The sequence below is a fragment of the Anolis sagrei genome, chromosome 1 (genome assembly GCF_037176765.1).
Source record: "Anolis sagrei isolate rAnoSag1 chromosome 1, rAnoSag1.mat, whole genome shotgun sequence".
NCBI lineage: Eukaryota > Metazoa > Chordata > Lepidosauria > Squamata > Dactyloidae > Anolis > Anolis sagrei.
In genome coordinates this window covers 218,875,463-218,899,228 of record NC_090021.1, presented here as the reverse complement: position 1 = coordinate 218,899,228, position 23,766 = coordinate 218,875,463, and the positions used below count along the sequence as shown (strand labels likewise).

Here is a 23,766-nt window from a genome sequence, read left to right as displayed (position 1 = left end):
CTCTCCTCAGTATTTAGCATAGCATTCCAGCTATAACTGGTAAACAAACTGTGAGATTGTGTTATGCCATTAATATTAGACAAACAGGTTGAACAAATTGCAAAAAATATCTGGAAGACAGGGAACTGATTTGTGGCAATGTTAATTGGCCCATTATCAATATATGGCTTAAACCAAATTGATAGGATCTTTATTTATTTATTTATTTATTTATTTATTTACTTACTTACTTACTACATTTGTATACCACCTTTCTCAGCCCACAGGCGACTTAACAAACTAACTCCTATGTAAGTTTATGATCTTTCAACAAGTCTACTGTAGTTGAAATTCTCAGCTGATCTTAGGTTTATGAGGTTCAATTAGCACTACAATACCTGCCAACTGGCTGGTCAAATATTCTGTAGAGCCAAGAACAGGCTGTGCCTGCCATGGAGACAAGTCAACGAACTCACCATACAGAGCCTGAGGTCCTTCCTGCCAGATCAATGAATCATATCCTTTGTTCTTTCTCTCATTCTTTCAAGTAAAGCAGTGCCTATATCTCCATCCCATTATGTGGACAAGTTGAGGTACGGATGGTTTTATCATCCACAAGTACTCAAGAAAGGTACTCAAGAAAGTCTTTATACCCTAAAGGAACTCTATATGAGCTTGGGGCACTTTGTCCTTTGGGGTCCTTTTCTCTGCTTGGAATGGAACTCCACAGATTCAAAGAGGCACCTCACATAGTTCACAATAGCCCAAAATCTAGAAATGCTAGAGAGGGCTCTTTTTCCGACATAAGGTCAAGTTTTTTTCATAAAAGAACACTCAAAGACTTTGGTAAGGCATGAAGAACTTAGCAACTTTCCAAAGTGCTGTTCTGCTCCCACTACTAACTTGAGCAGCTGACTGTTTAAATGTGTTGTTGACAATGTTGCAGAATAATTTAAGATAATTTGAATTTTTATTTCAATGAGGGCGCAAATAACATAGCGCATTTGATCTATGATCAGATCTGTACTGGCATTTTCTCCTACAGGTTTCATAGTAGTTCAGGGTAGGATAATTTAAACTAGGGAAATAACACCAATGCAGGATCTCTACTCCAGAACTGATGTTTTCCTGAAATTCACATTTACATGTATAGCCTACAATGGTTTTTAAAAGATTAGGTCTAAATTCTAGATTTCAGGATTAGGCAAATGGAAGGATTATAAAATGAACTCAAGGCTATGGTCTGAAGGAAGTTCACACACGATCAAATATTATCAGTGGTAAGGAAATATCTCTCCTTTCTTTTGTAAAAAAAGAGACTTAACTATTATACTAGCAGTACAAATTGTCATGCTACTAAAATTGGGGCAGCTATGACTCTAGAAGCATGTCTTTACTGAATAGAAAATATGCATTATTTTTGTGCAGGCTTATTTTAGTTGCTCCCTTCAAAATAATAAAATTACTTGTGAAACTTCAATAGCTCAAAACAGGCTAGTTGGGAGCACATTTAAATTTCAAGCTCTAATTTGAGATCAGGTCAATTCATATAATAAGAATTCAGTGAATAACTAAAACCTAAGAGTATATGCCCCCCCCCCAGTGACAAAGCGGGTTAAACTGCTAAGCTGCTGAACTTGCTGACCAAAAGGTTGGAGGTTCGAATCATGGCTCAGCAAATACAACTCACTGCTATACTGACAAATAAAGGGGAGGTGAAACTAATGTGAGACAATGTGAGACAAAACAGAAAGATTTCTGTTAAAGTGCATATTTCTCGTAGGCTATAACAGAACGAGAGGGAAAACATCCCCAAGGCTCTGAAAAACCTGGATAACATTGTATTGTCGAAGGCTTTCATGGCCGGAATCACTGGGTTGTTGTACGTTTTTACGGGCTATATGGCCATGCTCTAGAGGCATTATCTCCTGACGTTTCGCCTGCATCCAGCAGACAAGAGTCCTTTGTCCCACCCTGGTCATTCCACAGATATATAAACCCTTTTTCCTAGTTCCAACAGACCTCACTACCTCTGAGGATGCTTGCCATAGATGCAGGCGAAACGTCAGGAGAGAATGCCTCTAGAACATGGCCATATAGCCCGAAAAATCTACAACAACCCTGGATAATATTGTTCATTTGAGGAAAAGAAAAGACTGAATACGCAAGCAATCAGTGGCAATATTGGGCATTCTCCAAGCATCTTTAAACACATTAAAATTAAACATCACATGCCTCTTAAACCTCACAAATATACAGTTTCAAATGGAAATTGCAATAATCCTTCACTGAGGGTGTGAATCCAAACATACGTACATGGGAGCAGGGAGGAAACTACACTGAAAACAATGAGTCTTGTTTTTGAGCAGCCAAGTATAGGTATCCACTAACAAATACAAGTACCTCAGAATACTAGCTGCAATCTTCAATAGTTTCCTATCTTATGTAAAATACTCAATTTGAAATCAAAACATGCCTCATATCTATATTTTGCTTTTAAGATGCTCAGATCAAAATCTGTTTCATAGCTCTATTTCCTGTTTTATCCCTTGAAAAGTAAAACATACAAAATCTGCAGGTTAATTCAGAAATTAACAAGTGAGGAAATTTAGACCTTTTAGCTAAAAGAAGAGGTTAGTGGTTCATCATGCTTTTATCTTATTGGTATTCTGATTGCCTTCTTTAAACTGAACAACAGCCATTCAACCCTATAAGCTACGCAGCATTTTAATACAAGTCATCTGCCTCACGATTAAAGCAACATCGTTTTATCAATCTGATCATGAAGCACCAAAATTTTAAGTAATCAGACTTACCTATATTGCCATCCTGTGACTAGATTTGTGTATTTCATTAGGTATCCAGAAATATTTTCCATGTGATCACTATGACAAAAGTAAGAACACAGCCCATTAGATAAAGACAAATAATGACAATTAAAACACCTCACGTAGATACTCTGCAGTTTCATATTTGCAGCCCAAATGATCTTTCAGTAACTTTAGAAACCAGCTTTATAAGTCAGCAAAGGGTGTGAAATGCCTCTTAAACAGAGATCGCTGCAAGTGTGTGCTCTCTTTCTCTCTCCTCCTCTCTCTGTTTGTGCAGCGTTGATTCAGAATAGAGATGCCTTAAATACACCTACCAGGCTGCATATTAAGGGGAGCCGTTTCCAGCATCACCGGCACAAAAGCCACTTTCAGTCTACAATAAAATTACTGGGCACCTCTTGACACATTTATAAAACTTCCATATTATGATTAAATTACTTAACACACTCAGGGTTTCCTGTTTCCCCACAGGATTAATTTTGGGCTCTTAGACAACTTTATACTATCAAATGGTTCCTAAGGTTTAGAAAGGAGTTAAGGGAAATCAATCACTAGATGCTGCCAATTAGGAAATTTGATTTTTTTAAAATGTTCTAAACACACACACATACAATATTAACTATGTGTAACACTGTAAATAAATATGCAATTTACTCACAACAACCTAAAAGAAAATGACATATCTCTAACTGGCTTAAGACAATAATTTATCAGACCATCAAGCCAAAACACTAATACATTAAAGAGTCACTAATAAACCAAGGAATCATAGCTACTGAATCCAGAACAAGTCTAAATATTAAAAAATAAGTCCATACTGTGGTTTAGTGTGATAGCTTGTTCTTAATCTGGAATCAAACTGGAAACCATGGTTAGAGACTTCTTGGTTTCATTGTTAATGATGCAAAGGGAATTTGTAGTCACTTGACTTATATAGCTGAGCCATAATCATTCAAATTCAACTATTGATTATAAGATTATGAAAATATACCCACAGTTTTCTACTCTTCACTCCATTATCTTACTTTGACTGGTGCTATCAACATGTTAAATGCAGCATGTGTACGCTTACTCAAATGTAACCCCTACTCATTTCAAGGGGATTCATTCACAGGTAGGTTTCTCAAAGCATTTTGACTTGCTTGTGTGCACTGTGCTAGTCCCACACTTACATGCATTATTCCCTGGGAGCTAAACATATGCAAACATATTGATTTTTGGAAGGAAAACGATCAGCAATTGGACCCACATCTGGACAACACGCAGTTTTCAGAAAACAGTAAAAGATTGTGTACTTGAAGAATTCCAATTGCATTTCAGATCTACCTCATACATGATAAATCTTTATCAACCACCTTCAATTGTACTACTTGCAAATGAATTTTACCGCACTTCCCATAAGTCAAAGTATTCTGATATCAAGCTACTATCTACTACCTTTATTGAAAAAGTTCCTCAAGAATTGATATAATGAATGACAGTAGCTACCAGAGAACTAGATGATACAATGTACACATAAAGCAGATGTGAAACCTGAAAAAGGTAAGACACACACAGTAATCTTCTACCCCATGATACAAAGGCCATTAAACCCTACTCTTCATAATAAGATCTGGGCGGATTTCAACATTTAGAGGATATACGGTACATAAAAAATAACATCACAAAAAAAATTGCAAAAGAAATAACTACAGAATTTCAGGTGAACTTCTATTTTTATTTATTTATTTATTTATTACACTTTTATCCTGCCCTTTTCAGCCCGAAGGCGATTCAAGGCAGCATATATAGAGATGAATGAGTCCTGAGTCTGCCTGTGCATATATATACATTTTTTCTGTAAGACAAAGCTAAAATCTGGACTTGTACAAGAATTTCTCCAAGAAATAAAGCCATTACTGAAAAGGGTTATATCTGGTCTGTAATAGTTCACAAAAGACAAGCACCCCAAAGGAAGTCTGAACTAAGGGATATGTTATTAATTAGATTTCGTCATGAGACCAGAAAAATTGGTTCCAAAACGTTAATCCCATTCCTATATAAACTAGGAGATACGCCACCCAAGGATTTCAAACTGCAGTGGGAAACTGCTCCAGCAAAATAATAAAATTCCACAACCACTTGAAGATCTAGCTATACAGAGTTGAACACCAGGAGCAAATTATTTGAAATCATTTTGAAGACCAATTGAAAAGCTAATATGCCCCATGTTCCTAAAGGTATCCAGCTTTTCTAGTATAACTAGGCATCATCTTAACCACACAAGTCAGTACTGATAGAGATTTCCCTGTTTCATGTGCAGAGAAGCCTGTCCCAGATACAATGCTCAGCTGAAGCGTTTTACTAAATATAATGACCTATTTTTTCATTTGGAAGATAACATCAAAGTGCTGTCTCAGAGAGCTGCATATATGGTTATATGAATAATTGAAAAGGCATAAAGAACCAGAAACACTGATCAGCTCAACTGTGAGACCAAACAAGTCCCCTAGCAGTGCACACATCCATTAACATTTTTTCTGTATTAGATGCCACATAACTAGTACCTAGTCACATTCACAAACAAACAAACAGGCTGTTTTTCTAGTTTCTACAAGAATGTCTGAATTGGCACATTCCTTGACATATTCAGTACTGTACAATATAGACTGATCATTTCTCAGTGTCTCCCAAACATACTCATTTTCTGGATAAAATCGTACTTGAGTGATACGTGTTAACACTAGTGTAATGGCAGCTTCATGACAGCTCTATAAGCAGCGGGTGCTAAAACTCCACTTAAGGTCATCCATATAAAGAGGTTGAATAATCAGCAAAACAGGCTTATATGCAGGTTGTTAAATCTTATATGGATACAAGTTTGAGGAAATTGTTCAACTGCTTAGTTTACTATTGGGATTATTTAATCACATACCAGTTGATGGAAAGCTTGGGCAGATGGCTCTGGTTCAATTATTATTTAGCTCCCCCAAAACAGTTTCCAGAAATTATTTCAGCGATTCATTACCCATCACTGCTTTGAGTTCTCACTGAGATTTATTATTTTAAACACTATAAACTTCTCTAATATGTTTTAATGTTACAAGTAAGTTTTCCTGCGCGGCAGGGGTTGGACTAGATGGCCCTTGTGGTTTCTTCCAACTCTATGATTCTATAATTCAATGATTCTATCTTTTATTGATCATAAGTGACAGGTTGTGGTTTTGTATAACAATGATTCTTGTCCACTTACTCCTCCAAGTTAAAAACAATACTTAGTTCCTTCCTTGTCCCTGCTCTTGCATACTTTAGATTGCAGGCAAATTTGTTTCTCTGGCACTAATAAAAAGACTAATCTATGTAAATGTAAATGATGCAAATGAAACTGCAGGTGTGTATGTATGTTAAGTCAGCTGAAACTATATCAAGATTATTACTATGTGGAAATTGCTGAAGCTTCTGAGCTAAAGATCACCTATCTAAAGAAGCTACAGTTAACCGTTTAAATTCAGCAATCACAGAAAGAGGGGTCTAACTGAAATGTCATGTAAGCATTAAGCCTACAATGTTACGATCTTGAAAAAGAGACATAAAAGGAATAGGAGGGAGGGTAGGAAGGAAGCGGGCGATATCGACCATTAAATTCTTGGTAACAAAATAAAATACAAAATACACAAAGGAATGATGTCTTCATTGGCCAACCAAAATGTAGAAAGCACGTAATGCAAGCTTTCAAAGCTCCACTGGCTTCTTCATCGGGCAAAAAATGTTTTAAAAAACATATAGTAATGTTTATAGTTTAATTTATTGATATTAGGTTTAATTTACTGGTGTTAATCTTCTATTAGATGTTAGATTTTAATGTTATTTTCATATGTGGGGTTTTTCTGCAATTTTATGTTGGTGTTTGCTTGTTTTATCTAGGCACTAAATGTGTGCCACTGTGTGTTGGAATCCACCCTGAGTCCCCTTGGGGAGATAGGGTGGAATACAAATAAAGTTTTTATATTACTATTACTATTATTATTGTATTATTATTATTGTTATTATTATTGTATTATTATTATTATTGCTTCCTTTCTTAGTAGTGGTAGTAGTAGTAGTAAGAAAAAAGAGGAAAATGATGGTGCAAGAGTCATAGGTCTGCATTTTGCATCAGATCGTGTCTCTGTTATATTTCAGTTGATCTGGAGGGATCTCAATGAAGGCAGAGATTGATATTCCCTTTTCTTTCTTTTTTGGCCATGTGAGAATTGAAAGAAAGAAAGAAAGAAAGAACTGTAAAATTTAAACTCCATTAGCAGCAGTAAAATTACCCCCTCCCCCTCCCCCTTTTGAAGACACAGGCACCATTCTCAGGCAGAGAATACTGGATTTCTTAAGATGTCTATGGTTTTACAGCAAGACTGCTCTGCTAATACATGACTGAATCTTCACATTATTTCTCTAAGTGTGTGTTCTCAAGACTACATTTGGTAAGGTAAGCTGAACATAGAGATAGAGGGCTCTTTCATTGTTGCTGCATTTTCATATTCCTATTGTGTCCATTCTTTCCTAACATTACAAAGAGAGTACAACTTAAAACAGCAGGAAGACATGGAGCACTGAGCAGGTCTAAAGCAGAAGTTTTCAAAAAAATCAGCTCAAGAGAAATCGCTATAGCTGGAAATCCTCCAAATGTAATATAGCTGGTTTACTTCTTACATGGGGAAGGGGGGGGGGGAAGTTATATATAAATGAGCAAGACATGGTCTGAGCTTTAATGTGTCTGTGTAAATTGACAAGTCCTCGCTTTCTAGAAAGCCAAACTGTTCACAAGTAACAGGTTGGGGGAAGATGGCCGTATTGATACTGCGCAGATCTGGGGATAGGGAAAGATCGGCACAAGGGACATGGCACAACTCTACAACTTTACACACACAACTAGGAGAAATGAGGGTGTGGCCTTGTCCTCAGAAAGGCACAGACTGTCATGTCTTCCTTGGCAACTGTCCACGATTCACATTTTGAAGCCCATTGATCGGATGCAGTGGACCTTACAAAACAGCTCTGTTCTAAAAACAGGACAACTTATTTATATCACAGGCAGGAAATGCAATATCAGAACAACTCATTTCAGAAACAACTGTGAAGCACCATTAGGAAATATAAAGACCCAGAACCTATGGTTAAGAAATAAAACTATACATATAGGGCAGCCCATATTCCTCAATTCTGCTTCCTAGCCTTTGTCAAAACTAAAACGCACAAAACAGCAATTAGATAAAGAAGTATCATGCTTTCCCTGCACTGGGAAAGTCTGGAACAAATAAACAACTCACAATTTGCAGCTTTGCAACAAAATGAATTACTTATCTTGCTGATGTGTCCTGCTTAGTAAATAGCAATCACGTCACTCTGTGAACTAACTCTGCAAGACTCTTGGAAGAAACATTACAGCAAAACAGAACTAAAACACCAAGGTACATAAAAGTTAATGTTAGTTTTCTTCTCAGATGCAAAATTAGACACATTTTAAACTGAAAAGGTGGAAAGCTTTCTTCAGATATGTTGGACTATCAATCCAAGCTACACAATTGATTTCTTGCATTGCTTGGGTCTGAAGAGTATTCTAGTCCAATATATTTGGAAGGCATCAGGTCAGGGAAGATTGCCTTAGATCCCAACTAACTTTCTAGCTCCACAATACAGGTACAGTTTATCTTAATCAATTAGAATCTGGCTTCAAAACTTCATTTTGGAACAGAGAACATCTTGGACACATGGATAACCTGTACAAGGAGTAGAAGGACAAATGAAACCCTGTTAATCCTTCTGAAGCCATTGGCACCTTTCAGTACTGTTGTTGCAACTCTAGCAAAAATACGGAATCAGGATTCTGCTTTTACCCGGAGGATTAGTTCCAAAAGGTGGTGCTTGAGGGATAATGATCTATTATATTTGAGTGGTGGTATCCTTTCAGATTCTATTTTCTACCAATGTTTAAATCCACATGAAGTCACCGAAAGAAGTCTTTCCATCACACAGAAGGTATCATCAGTATGCTGATTACATCTAGCTTTCTCCTTTTCAACATCACCAACTGTATTATTCTCCTTTTCATGACATTCAGGTGAGACAAAGTACTAAATCAGTGCCTGAAATCAATCATAGAGTAGATAAAAGCTAATACACTGTCTCACAAGACACTACTAAATGCAAGGTTTTGCTATCTGAAGTACATTCAAGAATACATGCATAGTTTTTGCTAGTATGAGTGTTTCATCTTAACAGGTTCACAGAGTTGCTTCTGAAATGTTTACTGAAGGAGAGGACTTCTGAGATTACTCATTTCAGAAACAGATGCTTGAGGTCAGTGGGTAAGTATGCTAAACAATGCTGATTTCCCAGTGCTGGGCAGCTTCAACAACCCTGTTTTGCTAATTCATGCTAGTGTAACAGATCTCGTCTGCCAGTTCAGATTCTCAAGACCCAAAAGATCCCTCTTAAGAGAGTCATTCATCAGTATCTGAAAAGTCACAGGGGAATCTTATACATAGGTGTGCATTATTTATATAATAATGTATAACATGCACATTACAGACTGTTCTTTTGTAATCAAGTCAACAGATTCATCTATGGCAAGCATCCTCTGAGGATGCTTGCCATAGATGCAGGCGAAACGTCAGGAGAAATGCCTCTAGAACATGGCCATATAGCCTGAAAAACCCCACAAGAACTTAGATTCATAGTTGTTTAAATACAGCCTCAAGATGCAATCTGATGACTCCATCAGATGGCCGGCAGCAGGAGGCAGCAATGCTCTGCTTCACTGCGAGGTGTGGGAAATCTGGCACCCCTATGCCTCACATTGCCCACTGGGAGGGCAATCACATGGGGGAAGCATGAGTGCACGGCTTCCCCCCCATAGATGCAGGTAACACAGAAAGCCTCCTGTGTTGCTGTGGCGGAGGCATGCTGCTTCCGTCCTCCTTCACCCACTGAGCCAGCACAACATCATCTAATGGGAACTGGCAGGCTCCATGAGTGACCAAGGCTAGATCAGCATATGCGGTCGATTCTCGCCCCATAAGATGTGTTCATTAGTTTCTAACAGTAGAAAGGGACTTTTTCTGTCAAGATTGTGGTTGGTCTAAATTTGCTCATTTATTTACTAGATTTATACCTCACTTCTTCCAAAACAGAATTCAAGGTGGATATGTAATATGTTAGCTCTCATGGACATAAAAAAAGGAAATAATAAAAGAGATTAATAAAAAAATAACTTAGGAGACTTTGCATCAAAAACAACGTAAGAAGCATGTTGGAAAGTGAAAAAGAGGAATTCAACATATTAGTTGCCATGCTGGCCTACAGCCTATTGAAATGAATGCTAGTTTCTTCTCCTTATGCACTTAAGATCCAGATTAGAACTATTTATAATCTTTTAAAAGATTTTCAGAAACTGCTGTCTTAAAATAGGAGTGCTAAAGCATTTCAACCAATAGCTCAACAGGATGGAAACCTAGCCAAAAGGTGGGAGGGAGTATCCTGTTGATTGGCAGTTTATGCTTGATGTCACAATCCATCCCATCACCCAACTATGAGCTGTTTTGAGAGATTCGGTAGAAACATCTTTTAGAAGAGCTGGGAACAAGAAAGAGCAGAGGGTAGGTAAGCAACCATGCCTGCCTCAGCACAGAATCTTTAGGTAAGGATTCTTAAACCAGAAAGAACAAAGAACTTTCAAAACTTATAAACATAGGTTTGTCTGCCAGAGTTCACTTTGTCAGATTCATAAACTAATAATCTTAAGAAACATTTTGACTGAATGCCAGAATGTGTTCTAGGTTCTAGGTTCACAAGCCTCATTTTTATAGTTTCTAATCCACTCAACTCTAAATGACAAGCTGACTTAATAGATTTGTAAGGGTCAAAGAACACTGGGTAAAGAGATCACTAGTTGGTCAGCAGACCAACTTCATGTGCCAGAGGCTCCACGCCCTTAACCACTCCAGCCCCAGATTAAATAAAGTTAAACATTTTAACACTCCTAATTGTTTACATCACAAAGTCTCTACAGCAGGAAATCTGGAAAGCAGTAAAAGAAAGATCAAATGATTTTCAGAAACAATATCCAAGAGGATTCGCTCTAAATCAAAATCAGGACACAAGATTGTACGTGAGCAAATAAGTATCAAAACAGAATAATTCAGGAGGAATGAGATGACTGTGGGTTTTTTAAAGCAGAAAACTAGCCAACAACAAATTATACAAACCATTTGACTCAGCAGAACATCAAGGGCTCTCACTTTAATGGGAGTTTTGGCAAAGCCTCCAGAGTAAATCTCCATTAGAACAATTATTAGTGCCTACAGAATTGAAGTGCACTGTACAATTCCCTTTGGTGAGAAAATAGGGGGCTAAAAACTAGCAAAAGTCAAAGTATTGTAAAGCCAACAGGGAACAAAGCCCCAGTGATGCTGAGGTAACTAGTACCCCAATTTGATTTGTATCCCTAAGAACTACAGGGTTTGTAATTGGCTAACACATGCATCTCATTTTACCAAAAGTCTCTTATATAAATATAGTTCAAAAATCCTCCCTGGTACCAAATTAACTCCAAGCTGTCCATTATTTTATTTTATTTATATGCAGACAGTCCCCGAGTTAGAAACATCCAAACAACTCATAGTTAAGAATGGGGGTGAGACAACAGGAAGTGAGAAAAAAAATCTACCCCCCAGAAGGGAAATTCACCCCTGAAAGAGTTATCATGGGGGAAAGGTGTGTCCACTTAAGTTTTCTCACTAATCCTTTTTAACAGGGGCACAAACAGCAAAAAAACAAACAAAAACCTCCAAAAAACAGTATCTTGTTCATAACTTGAGGACTGTCTGTACTATTGTTTTTCTCCCAAAATAAGATCCAAGATGGCCTACAACATAGATTAAAATAGAATGCAGCTAAAAAATAGTAGAAACAATTTAGGCCAATTATATAAAACTAATAAAAAGAACACCAACATAAAACTCTTTAAAATCATTTAAGCTATAATAGGTGTGGGACAGTGTCAAAATAAAAAGGTATTTGAAGAAAAAGAGACAGGGTTCACAGAGTTTTCCCAGGGAAAGGGGTTCTACAGCCTGGGAGAAGACCAAATGTGTCTGTACTTAGGTGATTCCTCGTTATCCAAATATGATGGCCCTGCAAGTGTTGTGTCTTGGCGGTGGGTTCACAGTTGACTGTGGAGCCTTATTCTGGATCTGCATGTTCTCCTGCAGTGAGGACATTGGTTTCCAGGTGGAAGGCAGTCCTGGTGAGGATTGGCTTGATGCACCTTCCTCTTGGCACGTTTCTCCCTTTCACCCTCCATTCAAGCCTCTTCAAATTCCGCAGCACTGCTGGTTACAGCTGACCTGCATTTAGAGTGCTCAGTCACCAAGGCTTTCCAGTTCTCAGTGTCTATGTCACAGTTTTTAAGGTTAGCTTTAAGCCCATCTTTAAATCTCTTTTCCTGTCCACCAACATTCCATTTTCCATTCTTGAGTTGGGAGTATAGTAACTGCTTTGGAAGATGGTGATCGAGCAATCAGACAACGTGGCTAGTCCATGGAAGTTAATGGCGGAGAATCATCACTTCAATGCTGGTGGTCTTTGCTTCTTCCAGCATGCTGACATTTGTCTGCCTGTCTTCCTAAGAGATTTATAGGGTTTTTCAGAAGCAATGCTGATGGAATCATTCCAGGAGTTGAGTGTGACCTCTGTAGACAGTCCATGTTTCACAGGCATATAACAGGGTTGGGAGGACAGCAGTTTTATAGACAAGCACAACGCCATATGAGCGATCAAGGAATGTTGATTGTAACATATTATCTCATTTTGAAAATATCGCATCATATATCATATTTTCCGGTGTATAAGACCACCCCAAATTTTCCAGTTTAAATATAATTTGGGATATACTCGCCATATAAGACTACCCCTCTTCCAACACACACCAAATAAAAAATTTAAAAACATCAGATTTGATTTCAATATGGTAGTTTTCCTATTACTGTACCTCCTTCTCTGCCTCTCAGATCTCGCACATGCGTGCCTGTGCCGCTTCACTGCAATCCTCAGGAGCAAGACCTGAGAGGCAGAGGAGGTAGCACGATAATAGGATATCATACTGTTATTGTTTGTTGCTGTTGGCATCTAATGGCTGCCAGTTGTAAGCCGCCTGGAGTCCCCCCTCGGGGGTTGAGAAGGACAGGATATAAATGTTTGAAATAAATAAAATGAATAAATAAGGGCAGGCCAGACGGGTGAAAGAGGCATGTTTTTCTGAGCCCAGCACCATACCACGGGCGTCCCAGATGCCTGCAGCTTGCTCCGCCCTTCACTTACACCTTCCCAATGAGGCGCCCCCTCACATCATCATCAAGATTCCGTTAAGTCACTTCTTTCCACAAATCCTGGTGAGTGGATATTCTTCTACTTGTACAGTGCCACCCTTGCTGCTTTCATACAGTTGCCTCATATGGCAGGGATGCGCCTGTGGCCATTTTTGAGCTCCCCCACCATATGCGGCACCCGCAGATTCTCCAGTCCGGCTTGAAGGTTTCAGCATCCGCCCTATAAGATAACACCCAGCGTATAAGATGACCCCCAACTTTTGAGAAGATGTTCCTGGGTTTAAAAGTAGTCTTATACGCCAGAAAATACAGTATATCTATTCTCTAATATACAAACTGGATACACTTTTGAATTTGTCCCAGGTAAACACAGGTGCCTTTTTTCCAACAGAAGTTACAATCAGCCCTCAGAATGTATAACTACCACAATCAGAATGTTATGATTCTATGCATCTCTCTCTTTGTCACTGATCATCAAGTTCTGAATAAATTTTACTCCTACAGAATAAAAAAGAATAAATGAGAGTATACAAAGACCTAGTTGTAAACTCATAAAGTAATTCAGTGCTTATACTTTTAGTTGTTTAAAATATTGGTTGATGCCATAAAATGTATTGATGCATACATAATTTTAAATTCAAATGAAGATGTTAGGAGGCATGCAACCACACTGATCAAATTAATTTGAAAGTCACATTCTCTGAATGGATATTTGCCATGGCAGAGAGCCAAGTTTCCATTTCAATCTGGCTTCAGGCTTTGTTATATGACGGAGACAGCTCTTGTCACCTTGGTGGACGACCTACAACAGGAATGAAAGGGTGAGTCTGCTGATATCTCAGTGGCTTTTTGATACCAGTGACAATAGTATCTTTCCAAGTTGCTCACCAGGAGACACAGATTTATGGTTGTTCATGTTGGATATCTTGGCCATTTGCCTGTGGAATCCCTCAGAATTTGTTTCTGTCTCCCATGCTACTTAAAATGTATACACGATCCCACCAAGAGGGTTTTGGCATCCAATGCTATTTCTCTCTCCTTCTAAATCTGAGGAAGGTGTCTCAGTTCTAAACCAGTTTCTGATGTCAGTAACGGACTGGATGAGAGTTGATGAATTGAAACTTAATCCATTAAAACAGAGGCACTCGTACTACAAGGTAGATTAGGGATTAAGAGTTCGGCACACATGAATGGGGTTACACTCATTCTGAGTTCACAGTTTGAGTGTACTCCTAGACTCAGCCTTGAGGTCTCCAGAATGGCCTCCACTGTTAAAGCAAGCGGACCAGCTGTATCCAAATCTGGAGACACTTGATCTAACTACAATAACAAATACCACAGTTGCATCCCATTTGGATTACTGTAATGCAGTTTATTCCCCATGGGGCTAATTTTGAGAAGTGCTTAGAAATTTCAACCAGCCCAGAAGAGCTGCCGCCATACTGCTTACAGGCAACATAAGCCTTTTAGGAACAACTTCACTGGCTCCTCTGAATTCAAACAGGTTTTCAGGAACTGACAATGATTAAGGAAAGGGTTTTAATGGGGTGTTATACTGTTATTTCTTGCCTTCTTATTTTTTAATCACGAGTTTAATCAAGAGTTTGTTTAATTACATTCTAACAAATACATTTTACATGTTTGCTTTTTATCTGTTCCTTTGTTAAATTTTTATGTTGCTTTAAGTCCATTCTGGAGAAATGATTAGATATAAACAAAGTAAAACATCAGCAATACAACAGAACATTTGGAAATTAACCCTGCTCTTTGTGAGGTTTGCCAGCATGATGATCTTTCTTGCCAGACAAGTTACTTGCCCAACCCCTACAATTTAATCTTTTCTAGTGCCAGATCATTTAAAATCAAAATTGGCATAAATTGCACTCCTCTTTTTCCTCCTTCTATCCACCATTTGTTGCAGAAAATGATGAATTGGATCAAAATATTGTTACAGTGTGAGGCTATTCATTCCTCACCAAAAGTTTTCTATTCCAGACTAGAGGTTATTTTCTGGCCCCCAAGATATACTGTTTATAATATGTATAAAATAAAAAAGAGAAAACTTCATATGTAATTAAAATGCGTACTACATCTCCCTATTCACTATATAATGGCAAACTTCTATTGAATAAATCTCAAACAGAAAACCCTGTGATAAAATCACCATAAGCCATTTTCAATTTGAATACAAACAATGAAATAGCAGAGAAAAGAGAGCTATATCATTGAACATTAAAGTTATAATTAATTATGCCAATTTATTTTCAGGTTGTACATATGGTTGTGACTTTCTGGGGAGAAGTGAGTGAGATTGAATTTTGATGTAACTCAGGGGTCTTTGCAAAGTGATTTTTTTTTTTACTAAAATCAATACCAGCCTCAGCACTACTTCCTACATTCAATATTAGCAATGGAATACATTCCAGGGCTTTGTAAGCTACTCTTGGCCACTGTCTCATCTCAACCTGCAATATGGGGAAAGTGGGCTTCATCTGTATATGCAATCATATTGACAGAACTATCTTTAAAAATATTACAAATAAATCTACATTTCCTGCACAAAATAAGACCTAAGTGGGAAAGAACTAACAATACTCCTTGCTTGTATCTTCCAGTTACCAATTATAACTGCATTAAAATATTCAATGACAGGACATTCATATTTTTGCCTTAGGGGGCATTTTTAATGCCTCAGTTTGGTTTTACATGTCTAAATGGCAGATTGGAGATATATTGTTGGTACTAGGAGGGAGATGGAAGAAGAGAATAAGATTATATGAACTGCAGGAGGTTTTATGGACATCTTACAGGAGTGAGAGAGATGAGGAAATGCTATTATGTTATTCAAGGGTATGTATACCAGAAATCAATAACAGATAAAACTTCTACTTGCTTCTTATATGATACAAAAACCTTTCTCCATTTTGCAATATCTGTATATAATATGTTCTCTATTTTTTATTTGTTGTCAATATTTGAAGAAAGACAGGCCTGAGTAGGCACATAGGCTAATAACCTTCAAAATCTGTCACTTCATCAAAATCCATGATGGATTGTAGTTTTGCTAAGCCTCAGGTCTCCAATGTTTCAGCAGGAAATTGAATCCAGACAGACAAAAAGAAAAACATCTGTATCTCAAGTTACCTAGAATTTAGGTTTTAAGACCTCTGAGCCTCTTAACTGAGACATAAGAATGTACAGTAAGTTCTGCTAGAACATGATAGTTGCATTTCTTTAAAAAAAAATCTGTGTTATTGTAAGTCACGGTCTAAAAATAACAAGATTTATGGGGGAAATAGAGTTAGGTGCAAATACTTGTATCTAAGCCATTTTTAAACTTATCACAATTTTTTATTTGTTGAAAATAAAATAAAAATAAGGATGTTTTTCTGCCTAAACCTGGTTTCCTCTGCCACTGTCGCTCCTGCACAGACCCACTACACTTGCTAGACTCTTGAGGAGAAGGAGCAGCAGCAAAGCTACACCTTTGCACATTTCAGAAGTTGGATCTTTGGCTGGGGCACACTGGTGGGAGGGAAAGTAAGAGATGGCAGAATGAAACTGAATTGACTGGAGGCAACTTTTCAACTGCATGGTATCAACAAAATGTGTGTAGTGGTGATGGGGGTAGAAAGAAGAGTAGGATTCTGATAATAGATTATAGGGCAAAATAGAAAGACAGAGACAGGTGATGTGCAGAGAGGCAGCAAGTTTTCACTAGTTCTAAGAAACTGGTTTGTGGAAGGGCTGACTTTTTGGGTTAGTGGAGTTCTGGGGGGAAGAACTAGCACAGGTCTTCCTTCTTGTCAGTTATTGGTGATGAAGAAGGTGCCATAGGCTGGTTTTTGGTCCTCAAGTCTATCTCTGCCTATTTTATCTCCTCCTCACCACAGCAACAGTTTCAGAGCACTTCTGAAAACTTTCATAAACCCACATGGCTGATGAACTAAAGAATTAAAATTAGGGGAGACAGTGTTGGCACTTAACAGCCAAGATGCAGAAAGACGACGATTCTGAATGGACAAGATATTATAGCAAATTAGAAGTTTTTGTATTGTGACTAATTCTCATTCGTGTCTTTGAAAATTATAAAAAAATATGCTTTTACAGGAGAACTTATTGCATAGAGCTGGTAAAATCACTGATTCATTCTGCTCACTGTGTATCAAGACTGTCAACAGACAGTTGCTCTCCAGGGCTTTTTCATAACACTACCTGGGTATGCCAGGGATTGACTCTTCACATTTGCATGCGAAGCCATTACTTAACCATTGAACTATAGTCATATCTTGAATACAGGATTTTGACACTTATTCCTTTCAGTATGTATCTAATAACATTTTAATGGAACATTAAACACATTTGTAATATTGTAATTTTTTAAATGAAATAGTGACATCTTTTAAAACACATGACTTACAGTGTTATGCTTTGCTTTTCAGTCCAATGTTACACCATCGCCATAAACACCTTATCTACTGAAAGATCTTTTTCTGAAGGTCAGTAAAGCTGGTTTTCAACATATATCAATTAAATAATAAGACCATTCTTAAAAACCATGTTTAATAGGAGAATGACCATTTCTCTGATTGTGAGAGACATAAAGGACATAGAGACATAAAGAGACATAAATTCACGTAGCTGTAATTGTGAGAAAGGGATCTATAAATTAACATTAAAGTGTCCCGCTCCAATTCTAGTTCATAGTTAATTCCTTTTCAGATCAAATGCATAATGTTCCTTTTGTAATTTCAAGGGTATACTTAGAAAAAAAAGAGCAACCAACTGTGGTTAGCACTACAATAAAATGTATGACATTACTGTGACATCCACAACAAACACCTTACTCCACCCCCATTGTTCCTAACACAGTTTTGGGATAATTTTAATCTATTGTCTAACAGAGTTTCGTAAAGTATGAGCTCATTGTTCTTCTTCTTCCCACTTGCTATGTTTTTCTGTCCCACTTAGTATCTCTCTCCCTTTGCACAGAAGAAATAGACACTTGTGAGATACAGGAAGAAGGCAAGGAACAATGATCTAAAGGATAAGTGAAGTGGCGTGCAGGGCAATATTCTTCTCCTCTTCCCTTGACACCTATTCTTCTCCCCAATGGAGATATTAATGGTTGTTCAACCTCAAGTTAAAACAAATGTAGTCATTCATACCTGTAGAATTTATGTGCCAGATTTACAAAACAGCCATTAAAATTGCAATTTTATCTGTACTCATATGAGAAAAGGTAAAATATATATTCTTTCAATTTTCTCCAATAGCTATGTTTAGCAGTAGAATGTCTCAGTATAAAAATGCAAATTATAGGGAAGCATTCCACCACTACTGCTAGAAGAATAGTAGTATGGAAGTCTTTTTGGTTTTACCCTGTCCAACTACATATTTATAGCCTTGAGGAGTGAAATGTCTTTTGATTACATCACTGACTTTTGAAAATTTGACAGGGCAGTTAAAATAAATTCTCATGATTACAAAACATGTGAAATATACATATCATCTTGTACTTCTGTAAAAGTGTTCAAACAACATCAGAACTTTTTTACTTCCAGCATACTGAGTGTAGAAAGCAGAGTGCCATGGGCCATTCTTTTATTTCAGGGTCAGGCTATTTAGGGGACCACATTGGTTTCTCCCCCCAAAACATACCAGAGCCACATGTCAGTTCTGTCATAACTGAAACATCTTTTTTTTCCAGTGTAAACAAGTTTGCCTGTACATCCCGATTATTTATTTATTTCTCCGAGTGGTGGATAATGTAGCCATCATTTAGTGTCACACGGATAAAATTGAAGATCATGCACTCCTTCTCTGGTATAGTCACAAGATCAAAAACATTTGTGTCCATTTTATGCCAACTACAGCTCATCACTTTACCCAAGTCTGTATAAGCTATAATCAATTTAAACGGTGGTTTGTTGGAATCGATCAAAATAAATCACGTTTTTAAAATTTTGGACTGAAGACAGTACTACAAGGAATTTGTGATGAAGAAAAACTGAACACTATTAAAATGCAAGTGTTTTTAAAGGACCATCAGTCCTCACCAGGCATGTAGCCGGGGGGGGGGGGAGGCTTGAGGGCCTTCAGCCCCCCCCCCCCCAAATTCTCAAGGTGGTTCGCGAAAAGGCCTTACTGGTGCATTATTTAAAATGTTATGTTTATTCATATCATGATCTGATCACCATACTCAATATATCCCATATGCATGAAGGTATTGGGGTAATGATACAAAAGGTTTGCTAGGCTAGACCCTCTTTCACTCAGACTCAGCCCCCCTGAAAAAAAATTCACCCCCCCCCCCCGAAACGAAATCTTGGCTACGGGCCTGGTCCTCACCCTTCCATATAGAAAGGGATTGTGAGGAACTGCTGTGATCACCAATCATGTATGTTTGTTAGCTGTAGAGAGTTCTATATTGCCTTTGTGAATAAGAAATGATCTAGCATTGTAGGTGGGCTTTTTCATTTCTGTATAGTTTTATCCTGTAAAGTTCTATGATGTTAGATTAGGTGAATATAATATATTGTCTTCAGGTTTTTTAATAAATTCACTTAACTAATGCTGTGGTTCATTTATTATGCTTTTTGCTGTTCAGCTAATACATTGTGAAGCATTTGGGACACAACCTTGTAGAAAAGCAGCATAAATTTCAGGATGTGCAACATTATGAGTGAGTTTGAAGTGATGATGAGCAGACAAACTGTCCTAACATGTTTTAAACATCCTCTATACATATTTTCCTATTGCTACTTTAACAAAGGAAGCAGGTATGCAGTAGTTAGGGAACAGGTAAGAATATGATGTTAGAAATACTGTCTTCATATATTTTAATATCATGTAATTAAAATGTAATTTCTGCATGTTTATAAATAATTAAGTTCAACTGAATTCAATCAGGCTAGCTCTCAAAAGATTTGAATATGAATTTCAAGTACTGAATTGCGCCAATCTAGAAATCAGTTTATGCAATGTTGGAAATTATGAGTGATTTATGCACACTAATAATAATTGATAGATTACTTCCGCTACTAATAATACTAACATTAACAACATTTATCTTTCTTACCCACCTCTCTTTGCAACTGAAGGCAGGGCACAACATAGTTAAAACATTTTTAAAAAATCAGCATCATAGTTTCACAGATGTCTATAGTTGAAAGGCATTCACTGTACTATATATCAGATGGCTTTAAATATTAGAATGCATTTAAATGTAAAACACTGAAGTGTATAAAATTGCTATACATTCATTTTTGTTTTCTTCCCTATAGAATGGGATAAATAGCAATAATTTGGAATGAAACAAAATACCATATTTACTTGAATCTAAGGCTCAACTTTTTTGATGAATTTATCTTGCCAAAATTGGGGTGTACATTAGATTCGCATAATACAGTAAGACGATTCGTGTAATGGGGTGCGCATTATATACGTGTAATTTTAGTACTGAGTCAAAGCAAAAGGGGAAGCTGTTTCAGGAGCTCTTTGAGGGACTTCACCTCTAATTTAACTGCCATGGGATCCTGGGAATTGTAGTTTGGTGCAGCATCAGCATTCTTTAGCAGAGAAGGCTCAAGACTTGGTAAAACTACAGCCCTGATGACTTCAATGAACCAGGACAATTAAAGTGCCTTCATTCTACAGCCAAATGCACCTCAAGGATTTCCTATCTATTTCTGGAAGCTTTGGTGTCTTATCACTTTTAATTGTAATGTGCACCTTTTTAGCCAAATTACTGCACATTACTTTCAGCAGCAAATACTTTTTTTGGTTTCAGGGTTTTGAAAATTGAGGTGTGCATTAAAGTCGAGTAAATACATATAGCTGCTTTTTGTTTTGGGGTTGTTGTTGTTTTTTTTTTGGAGTCAGGAGCAACTTGAGAAACTGCAAGTCGCTTCTGGTATGAAAGAATTTGCCGTTTGCAAGGACCCTGCCCGAGGGACGCCCGGATGTTTTGATGCTTTATCATCCTTGTGGAAGGCTTTTCCCATGTCCCCGCATAGGGAGCTGGAGCTGACAGAGAGAGCTCATCTGCACTCTCCCCAGATTCGAACTGCCGACTGTTGGTCTTCAGTCCTGCCAGCACAAGGGTGTAACCAATTACGCCACCAGGGGCTCCTAGGGGTAGATGGTTAGTATACATATACTCATGTTTCAATTCAAGTACAGTTCCACAGGAAGCTGCAAACAATTACAGGCATTTGCAAAGCCTTGATGGTATATCCATATTTTAGGGTCTGACTACACCACATTATAGCACAGTATGTTTGTACTGTAATGACTGTCCACTAAAGGGGATTACAAGAGAACTGTAGGTTAACACTAAGGGATCTACATAACTGTGGACATGGCTTTAAGAGAGATTATAGTCATTCCTTCCCATTTGCTAGGATAAGGAGTGCAAGAACTCTATGAAAGTGGAAAAACTGACTAAAAAGCTATTTTTTTTCCTGTGATAATATTTCTCTAGGAATATTTGTGTCTTTCAGAAACACTCTGTGGTTAACCTCCACTGGACATTGACCACAGAATTGTACTGGAGGGCCTATCAATGCTCAGGGAAGTGTTCTCTCTAGGAATCTCTAGGTTCTCCAGCACAACTCTGGCATACTGTGAACATAGTGTCACCCCGGAGGACCAAAAGATTCCTAGAGAGAACATATTAATCACAACTACAAAGAATCAAATCCTCAAAAGTCAAACTCACAGATGTGGAGAGACAACCATATACCTTGCCCAGTACTTCATCTAGGATTTCAAAACATAAAGCATCTTTCTATAATGAAAAAATAGGTTGGTGGTGTGAATCTGGGGAACCGGGTGAGCTCCTGTTCGGCAGCTCCAGCTTCTCATGTGGGGACATGAGAGAAGCCTACCACAAGGATGGTAAAACATCCGGGTGTGTCCTGGACAACGTCTTTGCAGACAGCCAATTTTCTCACAACCGAAGCAACTTGCAGTTTCTCAAGTCGCTCCTGACGCAAAAAAAAAAACCCCAAAACACTTCACATTTTTGTGTACACCATTAAAAGTTAGGAATCTTCCATTCAAGGGGACTATTTTGAAAAATGGTGCCTCAAAAATACATTCTCTGCCATTTAATATTAAGCACTCACAACCGAAGAATTCAGTTTTGGGTCTATCACTCAACAATTAAACTTGGATTTCATCAGAAACATTTCCTGATGTGCAGGTTAAGGATCCCTTATTCTGGAATTCTGTGTTCCAAACTGCTCCATAATTTCTAAAACTCGGTGGCTAATACAGTGACACCTTTTTCTTTCCGATGGTTCCATGTACATACATTTTGTTTCATGCAAAACGTCATTAGAAATTTTGTGCATAATGTTGTTTGAGTGCTTCTACAGAAGTATAACATGATACATAAATTTCACATGTTTTCTAAACACAAGAATTGGTTTTAAGTACCCTGTCAAATGTCAGAAATCAGTGACCTAATGAACAGGTGTTTCACTCTTCAATGGTATAAACATGTACTTTGGCAGAGTAAAATAAAAAAGGCTTTCATACTACTTTTGTTCTAGTAATAACAGTGAAATGCTTGCTTATAATTTGCATTTCAAGTTGAAATGTTCAACTGCTAAACAAGCCAGAGGGGAAAATAGCAAGAATCTGTATTTAACTTTTTCTGAGGAGATAGAAAAATGGTAACTTGAATTGCTGTTTCGTAAATCTGGCACATAAATCCAGCAGGTGGAAAAGCAGATGTGAGATAACTACATGTGTCTTAACTCAAGGCTGAACTTTATCATTCATCTGAAGAATATATATACAAGAAGGAGCTCTGCATACACCTAGAGCTGCCTGCCTTGTCTAACCTGAACATGTTAAACAGAGTTTGCCTTGACTATGATCTTAAATATACACCTGGTTTTGAGAGGAGCTCAAAACCCGCCTTGCAACAAAAATGATGATAGACAGCAGGAGGTCTACAAGTTGATTTATTTGAATTTTCACAGTAATCTAAATTAAATGCTTTTAGTATAGTGAATATAATAGATAATTAACATATGTATGTTAATTTTAGAAAGCTATAAGGCTTTCTAAAATTCTGCTCTAAAGTCAACTGCTTGCACTTCTAGCCCAAGTCTGGTCTGCTCCCTACTTCATAGTCAATGCTATTCCAGTGCAGAATATTTGAGGAGCTATAGTCAGCCCTCCACCTTTGGGGGATATGGGTACAATTCTCCTACAAAAGATGAAAAACTGTGAATATCTTCCCAGGGAGAGCAGTAGTTTTGTCTTTAGTCTTTTCTGCCAGTGCTGGTGCCTCACCAAACTACAAATCACAGGATTCTGTTGAACTGAGCCATGGTAAGTAAAGTGGTGTCAATTTGCATTAATTCCACAGTGTAGATGCACCCTATGTGTATAAGGCTGAAGGAGAAAAGGAAAAGATCTCAGGTTGTCAGGAATGGTGGGAGTTGTAGTCCAAAACACCTTGAGGGTCAAAGTTTGCCTGTGCCTATGTGTTGTCAAAGGCTTTCATGGCCGGAATCACTAGGTTGCTGGACGTTTTTCGGACTGTATGGCCATGTTGCAGAAGCATTCTCTCCTGACAT

The 23,766-nt window shown here is 37.7% G+C and overlaps 2 protein-coding genes across 4 annotated transcripts in view; one reads left to right on the top strand and one right to left on the bottom strand.

Moving 5' to 3' along the window:
- Nucleotides 1-23,766, bottom strand: part of OSBPL11 (oxysterol binding protein like 11) — a 76,354-nt gene that overhangs the window by 31,872 nt on the left and 20,716 nt on the right. For both annotated transcript variants that reach the window (XM_060775172.2, XM_060775163.2), the window contains exon 2: nucleotides 2,796-2,864. In XM_060775172.2, the coding sequence (XP_060631155.1) occupies nucleotides 2,796-2,857 (62 nt within the window). In that variant the 5' untranslated portion in view covers nucleotides 2,858-2,864. The remainder of the gene's footprint in view (nucleotides 1-2,795; nucleotides 2,865-23,766) is intronic.
- Nucleotides 10,447-23,766, top strand: part of LOC132774800 (glycerol-3-phosphate dehydrogenase 1-like protein) — a 58,157-nt gene continuing 44,837 nt past the window's right edge. The window contains exons 1-2 of one of the 2 annotated variants that reach the window (XM_060775280.2): nucleotides 10,447-10,479; nucleotides 17,611-17,667. The gene's annotated coding sequence lies outside the window, so the exon portion shown is untranslated. Of the gene's footprint in view, nucleotides 10,480-17,610; nucleotides 17,668-23,766 lie in introns of those variants that run through there. The other variant, XM_060775243.2, reaches the window with a different exon arrangement.